Here is a 20,049-nt window from a genome sequence, read left to right as displayed (position 1 = left end):
CTGTTGCATTCTCTGGTGTTTCTCAATATCTGTTCTTGTGTTCTCGTTGTAAAGCATATTTACAAAGATATTAGATACACATGATGGCGAGTAACAACTTCCAGGAAAGGCTGCTACTGCCTCTTTTGTAGTGGGTAGCGTATGCGTTCCTCAAAAGCACGCATTGCATCTCAAATGCATACAACAGTTCTCTGTTCTTGCAAGACCATTCTCATCAAGAACAACTGACAAGAGCGTTCTTCCCAAGGATGCAAGAACGTTCCAGAGAAAACACCCCTCCTCTGCAATGAGAAGTGCGGACCGAGGTCATGATACAGGCTTTACCTGTTCGCCATCCGAAATCCCCCCAGGGCCCCTCGGAGTCACACTCCGACAACAGAACCAAAACAGAGAGAGTACTGGAATATCACAAAAAGTTCATCCGGATTTATGTCGGATCACAAGTCTGTGGGGGGGGTGGAGAGATTCTCATTATTCCACATCTATATTTAATTACTTTCAAACCAAGCTTTTCCTTCGCAGTGTAATGATGCATACAGCCATAGTAATGCCTGGGCTGGTTGTAAATGAACAAAGCCAGCGTTTTTCGATTTTGAGGGGAACCTCATTAACGACTCGCAGTTGCTCGCTGTGCATTGAAAACAATGGGACGGCATCCATCGACGCCTCGACGCCGTTTAAAAACTCACAGGCTGACAATGCAAGTGACAAGGCTTGTTCAGTTGTACCCTGTGTAATCCCCGTAATTATCTCACCGCCAGAACAAGGAGGGAGGAACAGAACGGGCTGTCATCATTGTAGTTCACATGGTGGGCCTGCATGGAAAGGCACATTTTCAGAGATATTACTGCATCAAATTAACCCCAAGGTTATTTTCATTAATAAATATGAGATAAGAAATTACTACTAGGGTACTTTGCTCCCTGTCTGAGGGCTGAATTCTTTTGGGGCAAGGGGGGGGTGACTAGAGAGCTAAAATTTGCGGATCGATTGTTTGCTTGTCTCATTGGTTTTGGGCGGGTTTGAGAGGGCTTGCTGCCATACTTAAGTCTTCCAAGATGCACTTGCTCGTTTCGTGAAAGACAATGAAGGGGATTTTTTCCGTTCCTAGCGATTCCCTTGTGTGGAAACAAGTGCTTTCATTATCTATCAGCGAGGTGCTGCAGGCACTTTATATTTGCATGTATTCAGAGAGAGGCTGATAGACATAAACAAGACAAAAGTGCCCCAGTCACAGCGACCTGCACTTCACAGCCCAAACGTGAAGGCCCCGCTTCAGCCTGAGGGAGACAGGGCTGCTAACACCGAAGATTTTGTTGCGAATAATCCGAATAATCTTCTCCAGTCGTTTTTGCCGATTGACCACGTTTCCCATGACTAAAGAGTGGCGGAGATTGAAAGAGCAACAGCGACTCCGGGGGGAGTGATGACAGCAGAGCTGGGGCCGCTATGTCAAAGCTCGACACGTCTCCCTTAGCGTGGGGTATCTGGCGGATGTATCGCCGACGCGCTGAAGGCTCGTAAAACAGGCTGCTGTAGACAGAGCCATCAGTCACACTGTCAAAGCCCCTTTCCCTGCCACGGCGGTCTCAATCCCCGGCCGACTCTGCGTCTCCGACAGGCCCTGGTCACCCACGGCGACGGGGCTCCGCCCACCGCGGGAAGAGCGGTCGGTCGCGCTCCTGCCCGGACCCTCGGTACCAATCCCAGCAGCCAGCTGTTTTACCACAGAAGAAGATGCGACAGCAGGCGCATTTAGTTCCTGCTAAGATTACTGTTAAACAGGCACGGTGAGCCCATTTGTCAGATGACTGCACTGATACTTCTTCCCCTTGAAGTTGTAAAATACCGTAGCTCCTGTTGTATGCTGAGAATATTGTGCTTCATAGATATCAGATGTTTAGGTTTAAGAACAGAAATGTCAAAGATGTAAAAATGGTAAAATGTAGGCTTTCCACTGAGAATTAAAAAGTAAGCTCTTACTGTGTCTTCAAATCCATCCGTTCATAAGTCCAACTTCGTATACAATTTATATAACAACTCGACCACAATCAATACAACATACACTTTATTAGGTAGACCTGCACACCAGCTTGTTAATGTAACTATTTAATCAGCCAATCATGTGGCAGCAACTAAAGCCATAAAAGCATGCAGACGTGATCAATAGGTTCAGCTGTTTTTCAGACCAAATGTCAGAATGGGGAAGAAATGTGATCTAAGTTACTATGACCGTGGAATAATTGTTGGTGCCAGACAGGGTGGTTTGAATATCTTAGAAACTGCTGATCTCAGTTCTGATCTCCTGCTGATCTCCATTTCCAATGTTAAAAAAGTTAGGGGGTGCTCGGAAAAGATTTAGAGCTGGAGAGCTTTCATAAAAATTTCAAAAGTGGTAGAGTGCTGCATTTTGGCAGTCTATTTACAAAGTTGTATTTAAAGGACACAGCACAAAAGAGAATTCACTCTCTTGCACAAGCGTGGTGGTGAGCTCTCTAAACCAGACCCAATTCATGCCTGCCTGACAAGTCATAACAACTATCTTCTGATTAGTTGCCATCCGTCATCGAAATAAACCAGTAAATGCCTCTAAACACAATGAATGTGTTATTTTCAGTGTCCATTGGCCCATTTGATTGGCCAAAAAGAAAATACTCTCTCTTTCTCTCTCACACATGCACATACACACTATTGGAACTAGCAGTGCTCTTATTTTGCCAAATAAGTAGGCTAAGTAAAAAAACTCAACTTCAGTTAGTAATCCCTTAGTGTCCTGCACATTAGTTGCATAAACATAATTGCTATTACTTGTCCCCTTGAATTCATCGCTGTCATAAAGGAACACTGAGTATCCAAAGCAATATTTTCAAGACAAGCTCAGCTCAAAGTTTTGCTGACACAAACACATCTTGTCTGTTTGGAGAGGGGCGTAATTCAATCATTGTTCCATTGACCTGGGAGCAGGCTTTTTCCTGATCCCCGTGCTACAGTAACAGCCTCTGTGTTTAGTAAAATTAGCGTTATTGAACTGCCAATAAATGCAGCACTCGGTTACAGAGGACCTGACAGCTTGTGATCATATTTCCTCCTTGTTTTAAAAATTCATTCTGTATTTATTGAAACAAGAACGGTAACTATAGTAGATATAGCAGATACTTCACATAAAAAACCTTGAATATTCAGACTGTATAAACTATGTATAATACTTTTATGCACATCTAACTGACAGCCTTCTTATCATGAAGGTTTCTTCTTCATTTGCATGACTTCATTTAATTTAATTTAAATATTTTACAAACCATCTGATGTGGAACCCATTGTTCTTACGATAAGAGGTGAAACACTGAGGTGAGACACAGAGAAAATAAAACATTAATAGGAAAAAGGTACTGCATTTGATTTTTAGCAATTTAAAGGTACAATAGGCAAGATTTTTGTGTTAAAACATTGTTACAAAACCATTGTAAATCCCTTCCTATTATTGAAAAAGGCTCACTGACATGTGGTCACCCTCGACCCGTGTTTATAGTCCTTAAATTCAGGTTTTAAAATATGCAGTTGACGGGCTGGCACTCTGTACCAAAACATAGTATAGCTGTACAATAATTCAAGCTCATTGGTTCTAATTATCATAGCCAATGGCATTTCAGCGTGTTTGTTGCTGCAATTCCTCTCTTGACCGTTAGAAGTCCGAAATTACCTATTGTACCTTTAATATTAGAAAATCCAGTTGCCTCACAGACCATGAAGTAGCTGCAAAGGCTTGCCATGAATGAGCTCATTCTCAGCCTAGCTTCTTTCTCTGATTTTCATTATGAAAATGGAATATAACAACTGGGACTTTTGATATGCAAAATACAATTGTGTGATTACAAAAATTGGCTCGCCTTTTCATTTTGACATTGAAAAGATGTGTAGGACATTAGACACTGCAAATTTGAATATACATTTTTACAGGAAGATAAGGTCTACAAAGGACCAGTCTCATTCTTTCAAAAAGCTTTGAAATCATCTTAATGCATGCATTCAAACTTACAAAAACCAATAAAATGAATTCTTAACAGTTACAAGTCAATGTACTTGAAATTACTGAAATTTGCATACAGACCATCCTAGTTGCATGTAATCAGCCAGTACATTTAATTTACTGTGAATAAGAAATATCCACAACCGTAAAAAAAACAGTTTGCGTGTAAGAGGACAAGATACCATTACTGCTTTGAGAACAATTCCAATGTTAAAGGATGAACTAAAGGGCCGAACCACAAATGCAACCATAAAAGCCATTTGCGCTAGAATGGCTAATATGATCTCCCCTACTCACCAAAGTTTATCTAACCAATTAAAATCTAGATGAGCCTTGTCACCGTGCACAACCTTTGCTTGGCAGGAGCGCAAACAGGTCAGAGCCGGAGGATGAGTCAGTCATTGAGGAGTTCATCCCAGTTTATACTAAGCGGATGAATGGTGAAAGGCTGGCATGTAACAAAATGGCTTCTGGAGCGGTATATCAAACACAGCAGGAAAGGTAATCTCTAAGGGGATCTGCAAGAGCTCCTACGTTATAATTTACACAGCGAGACGTCGAGATCTGTTTCATAAACACATTCCCGTAATTACACAGCATACATTAAGCCTATATGAAACATTACTGCGCACTCTTAATCAACCCATTTCAGCATGAACCCTTGGTATATAATTACCATGATGGGCTGAAAGTAAAGACAGACAGAGAATGTATTTCTTCTGATGCTCTATAGGTAGAGATATATAAGAAAGGAGAGCAGACTTGGGTGCAACAGTCTCATCACTCTATTGCAAATAGGCAAACACATGTATTATTACTAAGTCGTCACAGGCTTTCCTGAGTAGCAGCCTACAGCGTACTGGCACTGAATTCATCATTGTAAATTTAATATACTGTGGCTGTTTGGACACCTGCACGTGTAATACCATTATATTAGGCAGTTTAGGATATAGAGCAATTTATTTTAACCATTATGATATGAATTATGAAATGATGTACAACTGTATAGTTAGTCACATGGAAATCTTTGAGAGTAAGCGAACTACTTTACCATATAAAAGCATTTGACGTCCAGACATTACAGTTGACGTAAACCTCCAATGACATTGTTTAAATGACAAGCATTACATATAGGGTAGCACAATATATCGTATATTTCTAATTTGATGTTCTGTTAAATTGATTGATTGTGCAATTTGTTCAATAAAAGCATGTTGGAAACAGTTTACTGTTACATTAAAATCATTAGACTATGGTATCTGTACAAAATATTTATGTTTACACCGTTTCCGTCCGATTTCCTGCCAAAAATAGACCAGATTCATTGTGTCGCCACCATGGCATGGTGTTTTTGTGTTACTCTATATCATATTGGACATAATATTGGACACTAATGTGACATTAGAACTGTGCACACTTCAATATTTGTCTATTTATCGCAAGTCATATCGTCATCGCAATATTTAACAACATTATAGCATATGGCATATTTTCCTCATATCGAACAGCCATAATTGCAAGGCACATCGGAAATGTAAGAGCATACCAGGAAGGCTTCAGATAGGCTTCACAGAACCTTAACAAGCGCTTTTTGTCTTGTAATAAGACTTAAGACTCTCAAGCAGAAAATATGAGCCTGTTTTAAGTTACTGCTCACCCCATTTGCAAATAATGAAATGAGTTTCCCACCTCATTTTTTGGTCTCATTTAGCAAAAATGGAATAGAAATAAGACTAAGTGTAAATATAAGACTAAGAAACGTGTTAAGACTGACTTATGTTTTGGGTTTGTTTTGCAGCGTGCAGTTTCTGTCGCAGGGCTTCAGTTTAAGGTGAGCTTACCGCCAGAAGGATCTGCAGGGAGCTGTGAGCGACCTCCACGTACTGGTACTCCAGCAGGCAGCCGGAGATGCTAATGTAGCGGTGGTCCTCAGGGGCCCAGGACGGAGGGGGAGTCACCGGGGTCACCCTGCACCCGGGGCCGTTCTCCATCCACCAGGACCGGTGCATGGAGATGTTGAAGGTCATGATCAGGTCCTGGTCCTGTAGGCCAGGAAGTGGAGACAGAACCACGACGGTCATTCAGGACATCATACAGAAAAACACACAGTGCCCTGTGGCCAAACCCGTTTGCCTTTCCCGGGAGTTAAGAGTTAAGTGTCTGAGCACTTAGACCGAGAACGTGGGGGTACTGCAATTATGCTTTTCAACTTATTACAGCTCTGTTTGGACTGATTTAATGATGTAGGTCAAGCAACAAGCACTTTGGAATATTCTCATCAACCTAAAACAGTTGGCACAGAACAATGGCCGAAAGAGTAAAGATGATCTCATCTCCTATGTCTCTTTTCAAAGATGGCCGCATCAAAGATAGTTTGGGAGGTGTCGAATGTTGAATCTCAGTTATTGTTGTAAACACATTTATGATGTTTGTTTTTATAAATCAGCCATCAGCCTTTGCGAAAATCCATCGCGCCACTTGTGCTGCAGTCACACTTGCTCATTAATCACTTTAAAAGCTTTACTTAACATATTGCCACAATTATTTTTGCCTCATTTTTCCCGTTGTCTGAAACAGCCATTAATTCCAAACAGTACAGAAGCACACGGAACGCGAAACCGTAAACACGCATCTAGCTTTCGCATGCCATTAATTCTGCATTCTCGTGCCATGAGAAATCCCATTTTTCAAATCCCAGAACTGCGTTTTTCATGTTCCGCGTCCAGCTCTAGCACAGCGAAAGCTGGTACACAGAAGCGTTTGTGAAACCCTGGGTCATTTGAGTGAAAGCCAGTCAAACAAGCGGGGGATTATCTGGCCCTGTTTGCAGAGAGCAGAGCGAACGCACTTACACACACTCCAGCAGATTCTAAATAACGCCAGAGAAAGAAGATGGCCGCTTCCAGTAATGAGGGGAGAGCTGGACCTGTAATCAGTACGCTGCAGGTTCACTTCCCTGGTGGGGCTTAATTGCGGTAGTCCTTCATAAGGTACTTGACCCAAATTGCTTCATTGAAATATTCCTCTTTATAAATAACTAATATGGAAATCCAAGTGCTCCTGAGTAATTGCAACACATTTTCTTCTTGAAAACAACGGAAGGCACAATATACTGTGTCTATTATATATACACTGTATATTTGTTTATTTTTAGAATGTCTTGTTTCTTTACTTTACAGTGAATTCGTACAATGTACAGAGAAAGCTATACTTTTCCCAGGGGCATGCAGTACCACTAAACTTTTGTCACTTTTGCATCTGTTAAGCCAGAAATAGCTCTCACATAACCACTGTTGTTGCAAAGGTGAGTCATCTTAAAGTTGCAAGCTGCCAGTGCACTCCCTGTAATTTCTGTGTCACAGATCAATAACATCCCTTCCTACACAACAACTGATACTCAGTACTTAAAATATTATATGAATCAGACATATTATTTTCATGGGGAGCCCACGCAGACCCTATAGCATTTCAGATGAGATAAAATAGTTTGCTACTTGAAGAACAGGTTTTTTAAATGCAAAAAGCAAAGCTTTTTTATATTTTGTAAGTGATATTCAGCAGGAGGCTTCAATGATGTCTGATGGTTGATGTCACACAGAAACACAGTTGTCTCCTTGACTTCACACTTCATAAGGCTATGAGACATCTGGTGCATCAGTCATGTTGCCAGCTTCCAAAATACATGAAATGAAAAAAGAAACTGACAACAAACCAAACATGCATTACCAATTAAATAATATTTAATAATCCACTCATTGGTGTGAAGTCCCACTTTCAGTGAGTCAGGTTTGGTAACAATTATAACCTGCAGACAGTTAGTATTCCTTCCTCTGTTAGAACAATGTGATCTGTGAACAAACTGATGGTCTAATTTGAAGAAATTGCTGTGAAATCACATGTAATTTTAATAGACAAAAACAGATTGAAATGGTTCAACATAGGCATATGAGCCAGAAATGGAAATTTCTCTGACAAAGGGTACGTAACCCAGAGACCCTGGGGGGAAAAAAACACTCATGATCCTCCGATTGGCCAAAATATTTGAATGGCCACTTTCATGACCATAAAAAATATCAAGCCATTTCTGATGCACGCATGTAATTTTGGTTAAATGCATATTCGCAGCATGTCGCCTTTTTCCATTAACAGATCAGATTCAGTTGGCCAAAGTGCAGAGCAGCGTGGCGGTTGGTACAGAAAGACACTTATCGTCCACTCCTGAGGGTGCCGCGATGGCATTGTCTTCCGCGCAGTCTCCGGCTGCTTTTGAAACAGGTGTTTAATGGAAATCGGCCGCGTGGATAAATGCGATCCATCACTCGTTAAATCGCGGGACCGGCCGCTCGCCCCAATGCCGCTCAATCAGAAACGCGGTGGGGAAGCCTGATTGACGGACACCTTTCTAATATCCTTTATCGCAGTGACTCGCCACTCCTCTTAACCAATAAGAGAAGTGTATTAGGTTGTGCATTACATGAATGTTCCTCCTACAATTACAGTGATAACATACAATGTAGTGGTATGACGACTACTTATCCTTTACCATTGAAGTAATGGATGGACAGAATAAAAGCAACAGTTCCAATTACCCAGCACCAACTGACACAAATGAATGCAGACTCTAACTCCAAGTGTGGCCTTGCTCTCGCTATCACAACAAACCCAAGGCAATTGACTCAGCAGGAAGTGAGTAGAGTAATATTCAAAGATACCCCCATTTCAATGTTATTCTTATTTTATTTTATTTTTCGGATGGTTCTTTTGTTTATGCCTTCAGACTTCCTGGATATGAATACAGGGATCAGCCCCATTTGAACAGTGCAGAGAAGACTAAATTAACTTTTAATGCGCCACTTGTGCTGATAAAGTTACGCTGTATTCTGTCATTGCAGCAGCCCAGAAGAGTACCAGCAGAGCGCCAGAAGAGATCCAGAGCCGATTTTGTGGCTTTTAACACTTCAATAGAAACTCGCAGGGGATCTTAGGAAGACAGCTTAAGTGACACTGTGTGATTATGTCCTTTTCTTTCTCTATATTGTTGGATGTGATACTTCTATAATTACAACTGTTACATTGTTCTTTTTTCTTATGATCATCTTCATCATCGTCGTCATCACCATCATTCGGATGGTTGATGAGAACATTAACTGAAGCGCCTGACCCATATCTGCTTGATTTCATGCATTGCACTGCTGCCAGACGATTGGCTGATTATATAATCGCATGAATAAGTAGGTGTTCCTAATAAAGAGCTCAGCGAGTGTAGATCACACATGTTGCCTTCACCCACTTGAATGTAAAATGAAGCCAGCCTTCAGAAAAAGGCAATCAAATGTCCCTTTTGTGCAGAGCCCCCTCTTTAGTTATAAGAAGCATGGCCGCTGGCTCCACCTCATTTACATTACACAGTAGCATTTAGCCACACTCTTCTCCAGAGCAACTCACACAGATTACCGTCTTACATACAAGCCATTTATAGAGCAGAATATATTCACTGAAGCGATTCCGGTCAAGTACCTCGCTCAAGGTTACAGTGGCAGCATTCCAACTGGGAAGTAAACCCAGCACCTTTGAGCTACAGGCCCAGTGCCTTCGCAAATGTGCCACACTTCCACCCTATCCGCAGCAATCTACGTCCGCAGACCCAGCCCAGGCAAGTGGTCACTTCAGAACAACTCTCTGAAGAGTTTGCAACTGCTGTCCTGTCCACCATACACCAGCACATGGGTGCAGCTTGTATAAGCCCACCAATTAAAATGACAAAATGCAGATAGACTGCTCAAGGAAATTCTGTGGAGTCTCAACTTTTAACTGAAGTGGGGAAAAAAAGGATGAGAATGTGCAAATTAAAAGTGATGAAATAGGCCCCAATCTTGTGTGAGTGACAATAGGCATGACACACACTGCACATATTAATTTTCTCTCATTGTGGGATAATGAAATACTCTAATGCTGATGTTGTTCGTTATATTTCTGTAGCAAATCTTGCTCTATAATTAACAGGAGGAAGTATGAGTAGATACAGTACATGCACATAGAGTTATTAGCTATGGCTATGAGTTCACAGTGCTGGGACACAATTGGCTTTGTCTCTTCAGGATTATGATGGTTTTAAGGTCTCCAAGGTTCCTTGAGATATCACTAGCTCCTTCCCACACCATGACAAGTGCCCACAGGCTACCAATTACCATCAGTTGGTGATACAACTGTCTTCTGATTGGCTCCAGCCCTCTAGGAGGACTCTATACTGTGGAGAATAGTCAAAGAATATGTATTTTTTCAATACCTTACTGTTTCAGTAGCCTTCTACTGTATTTACATGTTAATATTTTTGTTAGTACTGCTTGTGACAGTTTTATAAGATATTACAGAAAAGGTGCCTGGATATTATTAACATTTCATGGGATTTTTTTTAGTCTTGGGATAATTGCATTTATATTTCAATTAAAAACATTGTAAAAAATTATTCCTTACCTTTGAGGGAAATTACAGTACTTGCTTTTGTGTTGCAGATGGGGGCCATTATAACTGGAATTGTGTAGTTTGTGATACAAACACAAAATTTCTCATTTTACTAGAATTCCTGTGCTGCCCATTTTTCAAGATGGCTGCCCTACAATTCCATTGAAAGAGTTGACTGGCCGAAAACTTCATTAGATGTTGGTCTAATTGAGTATGTAATGGATTAAAATGTTTCTGGGGGTGTATTTATACCATGTGACACCATGATCTGAGAAGTCAGACTGCCTCGAAATAACTTGTCTTTTCACACTTCAGCTTTAAAAGCAGTTGGTGTAAAACGTCCCTGCTGTAGCCACCAGGGTGCCATTATAGAGCAGAACACATCATTTGCAATGGAAATGCAAGGTATTCTGACTGGGGGATGGGCAGGTTTCCAGTTTGAATCACACTGAATATCTGGGCACAATAATAGGGTTAACCAACCCTGCTTTCCTGCAAGATATTTTTTACCATCTTTGGCAACCACAGGGAACCAAGACCCCGTTTGAACATCTATCAGTAGACTGACCTATAATGTACCTTCACTGCAACAGGGGAAGTGGTCTTTAAATCGTCCATAAGGACAAGAACCGGCGCAATATCCCACTGACGCATTTTTTTCTCCTAGTCCAAGTAACAGTCGCTATATTGCAAAAGCATATTGTTGATGTAAATTACATTCATGACAATGCACAGCAGGGGGGGGCTTATGGCTCGCACACTGTAGCACTCCCTCACCGCCCCCACATTAACCTCTGGTTCCCTGTTATCACAGGGCATCTGCTGCACTTTGACAGGGAGCATCAGGGATCAGGTGACAACTGGGGGACAAAGGGAAACAAAGGTGCTGCAGCGCTTTCTTTGTGAGCAGGATTTAAAACATCCCGTTTTCAAATGAGCAAATTACAATCTTGGCTGTTCGTTTGCGATGCCCCGGGGGAAAGAGGACTGCACACATTCTACCTCTGGGTGCAACAACTTACACTCCACGCCTTATTAAGTGCCCCAGGAATTAAGTGTTTTCCTTGATTTTCAGTACAAAGAGACATAAATTATTTTAAGACCTCCCTACTGTATTTCTGCATACTCGATATAGTGACCGGAATAGCCAGTGTAAAGTGCCAGCCCTCTTGTAAACAAGTCCACTTCGAAGGGTTCCATTGTGTTCATTTTGCAGCTAATGGATGTGAGACAATTCTTCCCAGTTTAAGACTTTTGTCTGCTCACAGGACCATGAAATTAGCTCATTTAGTGAAACTGAATTAATTTGGGGCGATTAAAATAATAATAGCAGACACCACCATACTGCTTCAACAAAACCATAGCTAATCAGAAGACAACTAAAGCCCACTATTTTTCTGTTGAAAGTGTCTATCAAAGAAGACATGGTTATTCAAAATATCCATTCACAAATTAGAACCGGTTTAGATTCACAAATGCTGCAAAAAACAATCACATGAATATGGATAACATATTTCCTTTCCTCAGAATTGACAGGACAAAATTATTTTCTTCTCTAAACTGTTAAAATGTACCTTTTGTTTCTGCAAACATGTCCCCAAACTGACCCTGACTCTCATACATACACATACACATACACACACACACTCAGTGACCACTTTATTAGGTAGACCTGTACACCAGCTTGTTAATGCAAATATTTAATCAGCCGATGATGTGGCAGCAACTAAATGCATGTAGTTTGGAACAAAAAAATAAATCCCTACTGCAAATAAAAACCAAGATATCAGCTCCAATATTGTAATATGCAATTAATGGCCAGTTCATCTCCTCCATGATTACGGTGATAACCTAAAAAAACTCAATTTCCTCTATCCTTCAGGTCTAAAATAACACACACTTTCACAGGGCCAATAACAACACTTAAGGTGTTGGTTTTAATATATCAGAACAAATGGCACACAATTTCTGTCTGAACATCAGTCAGATACAGCCTCTGCTCACCCTACTTTACCAACCAATTTACGGCAGTCCTTCTCAGGAGCACTGCAAAAGCAATTTGCTAAACCCTAAAATTACATTTTATATGAATGAAAGGAGAAATAAAACCCCAAAAAATCAATAATCAACTACTGCTCTCAAAATGATGGATGATGTGGAAATATGTACTCGTCAAAAATTAACAATTGTTTTGTCTTATTGGTGGGAGTGGTGCTCTTCTAGAGTCACTCAGATAGCACATACAGTGAAGAACTGATGATGATAATATGTAAGAATGAAATTGTTTTCCACATTCACCGTGTGAGTTACTGCGGTTTATCGAACATGGAACAGTTTTTCGGTCCACACTGCAGGTTCTCAATCAAGTAATCTAGGATCTGGCCGACTGTCTAGTGGTAAAAAAAAAGTACAAGAAAGATGTGTGAAATGCTCACTGTGGAATCGCATTGTAATCCTAGAAGAGATGTGGAGTGTGGCTGGAAAGAGCCGGAAACAGTGAGACCTTCTTATATTTCATGAGCCCAGCCATCAAAACAATAGAGGAGTGTCACGATCAAGAAGCTCGGAATCAAAGAAGCTCCAGCAGGCTCCTTTCCAGGGGCTCCAGAGAAAATAGCTTCCTCTAAACCCGTGTTTCTCAACCCCCGTCCTCTAGACCCACACACCACTAGGTTTTTGTCGTAGCCAGGAACACCTGATTTAACAAACCAAGGGCAATTTTGGTGGTTAGATTGGTTCATTCATTAAATCAGGTGTGTGAGTTCCCGGTTCAAACAAAAACCTCCTGGCAAGTGGGCCCCCGCAGCCTGAAATGGAGAAACGCTGCTGTAAACCCCTCCATGCCAGTCCTGAGGTGTGACTCACCCACTCCGTTTTGGGAGAGGTGTTGGCCCTCTCCCATGACGCAGTCCCCACGCCACACACGGACTCTCTGTCCAGACAGGGAGACGTGGGGACGAGGCGGGAGTGGGACGATCAAAGCAGGAGATCAGAAGGCTGACATCATTAGCCTAGCATGGGGGCGCCGAGCATTGGGAGTGCGGAGAAAGTGTGGGCTTTGCCTTCTGTGCCGCTGTACTTCACCGCGAGAGCGAGGAACCAAATTAAAATGTTAAGTGCCGTTGAGTGATGCATTATATTTTGTGAACACCCCATATGGTTGTAACAGATATCTGTATATTGTTATAGAGCCGGGACTTTAATATGCTTCTGAATTGTCACAAGCAGTTGTTCTATAGCGCTGGAGCTATATAATCAACTTTGATAGCTACAGGGACAGCTGCTGAGAACAGATGAACAACAACGACAACAAACAAGATGATTACCCTCACATAGACCGAACCTCCAAATGTAAAAAAGAAGAAAACAAAGAAATCCATTCAAATGTTTCTCCTCTTGTCTTTTCCTTACAGAATGTCCTTTTTATTAACTTTCCTGGTCTAAACTCAAATCTCGGCGGAATCGGCTAATTCGAGTGTTCGGGGGGGGAAAAAAAGCAGAGCCAATGAACCATTTAAACGAGTGGAGGAGATCCACAGAGACAAATAACTGAATGGTTTCAGACAGAAGGCAGTGCAATCAAGCAAACAGAGAAAGAAACCAGCGGAGGAGGAGAGCATTTCATTGCAGAAGCAGGTTAAATGGCGGTCCGCTGGGTATTTCTTGGGCTTAGCTTTCCCGCTGCTGTCATTACTGTTTCAGCTTGGTTAAGACTGGGCCTGCTGGCTTTTGTCGTATATAATCAGCTGCTCAGAGTGAGCACCTCAAGGTTAAAAACTCACGCTCAGGACCAATTAGACAAGAATCACTAACAAAAGCTTCACAAAAGCAGCACTAATCCGCGGCTTCGTTCGGAATTACAGTACACAGACAGATGAAACTCTCCGAAAATACACAGGTTTCCTGGTTTTCACCGGTCATATCTACAGGCTTCCCCATGACACCGCATCAACAATCCAGTCCACACAAAAACGCTAAAGGACAACTATAAAAAAAATGCTGGAAGGAACAAAGGTCATATGTGATGATCATTTTGCTTCCCAACATGAGAGAGCACTTATAACAAAGAGGCTTTCTGCTAACTGACTACATGACAATATCATTTTGGAAAAGAAGCCTTATAAGAAGGCTTATTGCTAAAAGATGTTTTTGGTGAGCATTTATAACACGGAGACTCAGGATGCATATTATCCTATATATATATATATATATATATATATATATATATATATAATTATATCCATAATTATCAAGAGCCTTATATGCACATGACAATTAATACCTGCCAGGATCATCTACAGTAAATCAAAGTAGAGTACAAATCTCTGTCAGTTTCCGTGAACTATGTACCTAAAATTCTGTGGGAAATATCAGTACAGTAAATATCCTCTATTGAATAATTTAATATATCCCATTAACAAATGGTGGAATATTGTCACTTTTAAAAAATGTAATTTTACTGTGGAGTGTTCAGTTCACCCAAAATGTGAATTGTTGAATGAAATGTCCTGTTATAATGATGTGAACTCCATTACATTTTGGTAGAATTCACGCACAGTCTATGTTGATAAGAGGCTGCAAATGAAACATTTATCAGGCCCTAGTCATTTTCAAGAGTGATTTTAAAATAGATAAAGATAAATTACTTTCAACTTCACATAATAGGATCAGGATTCATGCAGAAAATACAGTGTCCACAAAACCTTTTAGGAGTGCCTTTTCACTTGATTGCTTTAGCAACTCACAAAAAAGATTCAACTTAAAAGTGTGAAAATGGCTGCCCGCAACCCAGCAGTGAGGTAGAGATAGAAAAGCAAAGTCACATAAATGTTAATTCTCTTCCATTCTTGTTTTCACCCGAAGGTGTCCAGACTACTACTGGACTAGGTGTACTGACCTTTAAAAAGGAGAAATTATAACCGCACACCCGGTAAGATTCCATGAATCATCCCCACAAAATGAACTTGCGTGGATTGTCTGGTTGTTCCAGAACAATCATTTTGGCGACTTTGGACATGACAGGATGCCTTTGTTTACCATCCAAAGTATCCTCTGGATACCTCTCTACAAAAATACCTCTCTTTTTTGATACTGTTAACTGAACAGGCAACAATACTTGTTAACAAGAGGCCACCAGGTATTTCATGCAAAGCTACAGTTAAAAACTACCAGTACACACCAGTGAAATAAACAGCCAGACGATCTTCAATACGCAGGCTGATTACAAGCGACACCACTTATGTCAAGCAAGACTGCACAGTGTGATTATGCTTGCTCACACTAAGGAATAATCAGCATTCTGGAATATAACTGTACACTGTGCTTTGGGCTCAAGTGCAGCAGTCACACAAAGCACAAGCCGACTCCCTTTTCCTTTGTCAAGCCATGCCGTTTTGGCGACAAAGCCCTTTCCTGTTCACTCATTACAATCGCCGATTGTCTTCAGGGCCGCTCGACCACAGAGAGAAATGCGACGTTCGCAGGGTGGCGGGTCGTCTGTAGGACGCCTGATGAGGACCTCAACATCTTCTCATGTCCCACAGCAGATGGGATATGTTGGGCCAGGGTCACAATGCCAGTGTCCCTCCCCCATTCTGATAGCACAAGACCAACAACCAAGGCCCTTGAAACTATTCAGAAACAAGTGGAACTCAAGCCTGGACCGACCGCAAACAGAGCACTCATCAGAACCCACACCTAGACCGTGGGCGGTAGACAGCCGCTTTTAAAGAACGAACATACAGTAAGGAACAGGGTGGACATCGTTCAGCCTCATCAACCTTCAGAACTAAAATGGAGGCACATAAACGCTATCATCTCCCCGGGGGGCCATGGGTGTGTTTATCATCCGCCTTCAGAGGTTCTGGTGAAAGCCGGGAGCCAGTAAATAAATTTGGCCCAGTGATATATACCACATAAATGTCTTTCTATAGGAGGGAGGAAACTGGGTCAGGTGCATATTGCTGCTTTGACGCCGGGAGTTCCATTTTATCAGAAAAAGGATGAGTTTTATACTATTTTATTGATCCCAGGAGAACCTACATCCCTCTGGGCTTCAATGCATCAGCTGCGTGCTCAGGCAGACCACCTGAGGAGACCGGTTTTGCTTCGCTGATTCGAGGGCCCCAGGCCCCAGGTCAGAGAGGCCCTCCGACTCGACAGGCTCACGTTTTACTGGAGTGTGACAGGACATTTTGGCTGGGGACCCGTCTCATAGCCCGATCCACCTGGCATCCGGCGGAGGCCGAAGGCACCCCTCCTTCGGGCTGAGAGAATCCAGGACACGCGCCAGAACAAAAAGCCTCCTCTGGAAGATGAAGATGGAATAAAACCGCAATGGCTTTCGCTAACGCTTGGAGAAGACCCAGAGGACGCATGCTCATTGTTTCATGTTAAATGCATTGGGCCTGCTTCATAGCTCAGAGCTGAGCCAGTCTGTGAGCATGGGATATAAGGGGAGGGGATTGAGGGGGTGGTTACATCAAAGATGGCTCCAGCAGAGATGGAATAAAAGGACAAAAATGAAAGTAGATACACTGAATGGAGTATGTCCACGGAGTCATTCTGAATATGCATAATTACACAATGGTGAACATTGGAAGTGGGTGCTATGACATCAGAAAAAGGATACTTGTGTTGAAAATGATTATATATATATATATATATATATATATATACAGGTAAATATACTGGTTGTTCTTTGATGTTAGGCTGTTTTTCATCCATGGGTCATGGGGCTCTTGATAAGGTCAACAGAATTATTTTTAAATTTCTGCAAAAACCAGGACATTGTATTCCCCCAAAAAAGAAACAATAAATTGTTATTGGCCAGTTCACTCTCCTGACTTGGATTGAAGAGAGCTGTCCATAAGCACAGATTGAAGAATATTTGGCTTGGAAGAATGGTCAAAATTCTCCCAAAGAGTATGTTCATCAAACTCATGAAACAATATAGAAGATGACTTGATAGTTTTAGCATGGCGAAGGGAGGAGAGATGAAGCAGTCTAATTTATTTGATAGAATTATGTAAATTACATAAAGCACAACTGCTTATAGTACATTATATTCAATGTTTATTGAACTAACAGCCTGATATTTACTTTCCCCTTTCGAAAGAGAGCAGGACATACGTTTATGATAGCATGAAAGGGCGTGCTCCAAACATATAAGGGCTGTCCATAGGAAGGTGGCTGTGAATTTAAGTGAAGTCGACTCAAGTCTTAAGCCTCCACGGTGAATAGGCCAGGCGCATACAAGAGCACTCGAATTACGCCACAAACAAGTGTATATTGATTTGTGCTCGGTTGCACTGTTTTCTCTCATAAAGCCGGGTAAAAATAGCACAAAGATTAAAAGCACAAAGCACTCTACCAATGCCTGGAATTATGATAGGAGAGCTAATATAACACTGTTGGGAAAATCTACTGCTCTGTTTAAATAAATAAAGAGTACTCTCTGTGTCACTTACATAATCTACTGTATGCAGCAATACCCATTTCACTTTCTTTGTCGTTGCAGAGAAATGCAACTGCTATTGTGTAAGAGGGTTTGCCTAGCATGGGGTCTGTTTACTGTTACATAAAGCCATCACTCAACTTTAACCACACATGCCCCAGTAACAGAAACAGCCATTCTTAAAAGCTGAAAATGTTTATTGAAAAATTATACAAATGGATTTGAACTCAAAAGACAATCCAAAAATGGACATGAATCTGATGAAATCAGTCAACTCCCACAATCATGATAATACTTGATAATACATATAATCCATTATGCAGACTATATAGTTCACTCAGTCACAGATAATTATTTTAAAATTTATCTAGCTTTTATGGTACTTGGTTTCAATAATTTGGTTTCAATAATGTGTGAGTTTCAATTGGTATTCAGCCCTTAAGTTTCCAGATAAAGTAGTTGGTCTCATGGGTTTAAATGGTTTTTAAGGTAGAAGAAAGCCTGCAGAAACAGGGCTCAGAATCCCTGCTTTATATTACTCCTGCATTGTTGTTTTTTGGAGTTGAAGTTTAAACCACATTATTTGTTGAGTTGTTTGGTTTCCCCAGTGTTCAGAATCAGTGAGAATTCTAATATTTTCACGTCTTACACTATCCTACATGATGATGATCCCACGGTTTAACCGAAAATACTGCATAATAATGAGGTACAAGTAGATACTGTAGAGGAATATCAGATAACATTACACAAGTGTAATACACACCAACAGTCATCTTTCTGCCTTTTAAACACTAGTAGCATGACCACTTTTGATAGGTTGAGTCAAATTATACAGACATAGCCTTGAAGACAGATTAATTAAGATTTTGCTTGGAAGCATTTGAATGCTATTTTGATCCAAATCAAAACACAATTTTAATATTTAATATTTAGATTTAACTCACCAAAGTTTAGTTTGCTACAGTTACAGACCTAAACAACTAAACAACAACTGAAAATAACTTTCAACTGGTTTAAAATCAATACAATCAATGCAGACATAAACAAATAAGCCACGTTCTTCATCGTTGCGTTTTATTTATTATTCTTAAATAGGTTTTCCAATGCCCCACAACACCTCCTCAAACATATCCTTCATTGCATCAATCAATGATCCAAATGAGCTTGCCTCCAAACAACAAAACAGAATGTGTATTTGGACCCTGAATACAGAACTCTAGGGAGAACGAAACTGCTTTCCATGGCAAATATGTTATCCGTCAAACAGCAAAAAGTAATGCAGGACACAAGATTCAATCCTACATATACTCAGTGCCACTGTACAAGTGAAGTGAAATGGCAGTATGTTGATTTCCTATGACTTTTTGTTAAGACACACTCATGCAATGTTTTGGTCCTGAAATCAGGGGCCAGTCACAGGCAACAAAACCAAAGCTTGCAACATGCCCCCGAGCCTTGAATCCTAATAATACGCGCAACCCTAAAACTGCATGCAAGTTTAATATTGATATTGTGTGCTAAATTATTAAATGCCAATTATTTCATTTCACAGAACATGCAAAGCCACTTCCATTATCAAGGGACTTACTAAACCCTGGAGTACTTTCATAAGATTGAAAAAAAAAAATAATTAAATCAATCCGGCCATTCATGAAATGGATCCCAACCATGTATTCTTTAAAATCGAATGCGCCCGCTGTTGTAATATTAACAAAGAATTCACGGTGCTTTCAGAATGACTTCTGCACATTCCCTTTTATTTATTTCCCTTTATAAGGCATCAGAATGGTCCACCGTTTAAGTCAAGCATCCATTTATTTCAGCACATCGAAAATATGCCCACCGTTTATTGTGCTGGTTTATTTATTACTGCATTTACTTATTTATTTATTCGCTTATTGTATTCTTATATTTTAAAGCAGACACTTGTACGCATTTTAACTTGACTAATGCTAGCAAGGATTTCCAGAATATAATGGATTTGCCAGTGCCAGGAGTTAAATAAAAAAGCAGCTTGTTAATTTGTTAACAGACTTTGTGAAAGTGCATTAATAAAAACATGCCTTATTGAATTGCGGTAAAAGCTTTCATTTTTGGCATTTGG

General features: G+C 40.8%; 1 protein-coding gene across 3 annotated transcripts in view; it reads right to left on the bottom strand.

The window, feature by feature from the left end:
* nkain2 (sodium/potassium transporting ATPase interacting 2) overlaps positions 1-20,049 on the bottom strand; it is a 113,257-nt gene that overhangs the window by 26,162 nt on the left and 67,046 nt on the right. For all 3 annotated transcript variants that reach the window (XM_061242329.1, XM_061242328.1, XM_061242330.1), the window contains exon 4: positions 5,869-6,069. In XM_061242329.1, coding sequence (XP_061098313.1) covers positions 5,869-6,069 — 201 coding nt within the window. The remainder of the gene's footprint in view (positions 1-5,868; positions 6,070-20,049) is intronic.

The sequence above is a fragment of the Conger conger genome, chromosome 5 (assembly GCF_963514075.1).
Source record: "Conger conger chromosome 5, fConCon1.1, whole genome shotgun sequence".
Classification (NCBI taxonomy): Eukaryota; Metazoa; Chordata; class Actinopteri; order Anguilliformes; family Congridae; genus Conger; species Conger conger.
The sequence above is the reverse complement of the archived record's forward strand: the minus strand, read 5'-3'. Positions and strand labels throughout refer to the sequence as shown.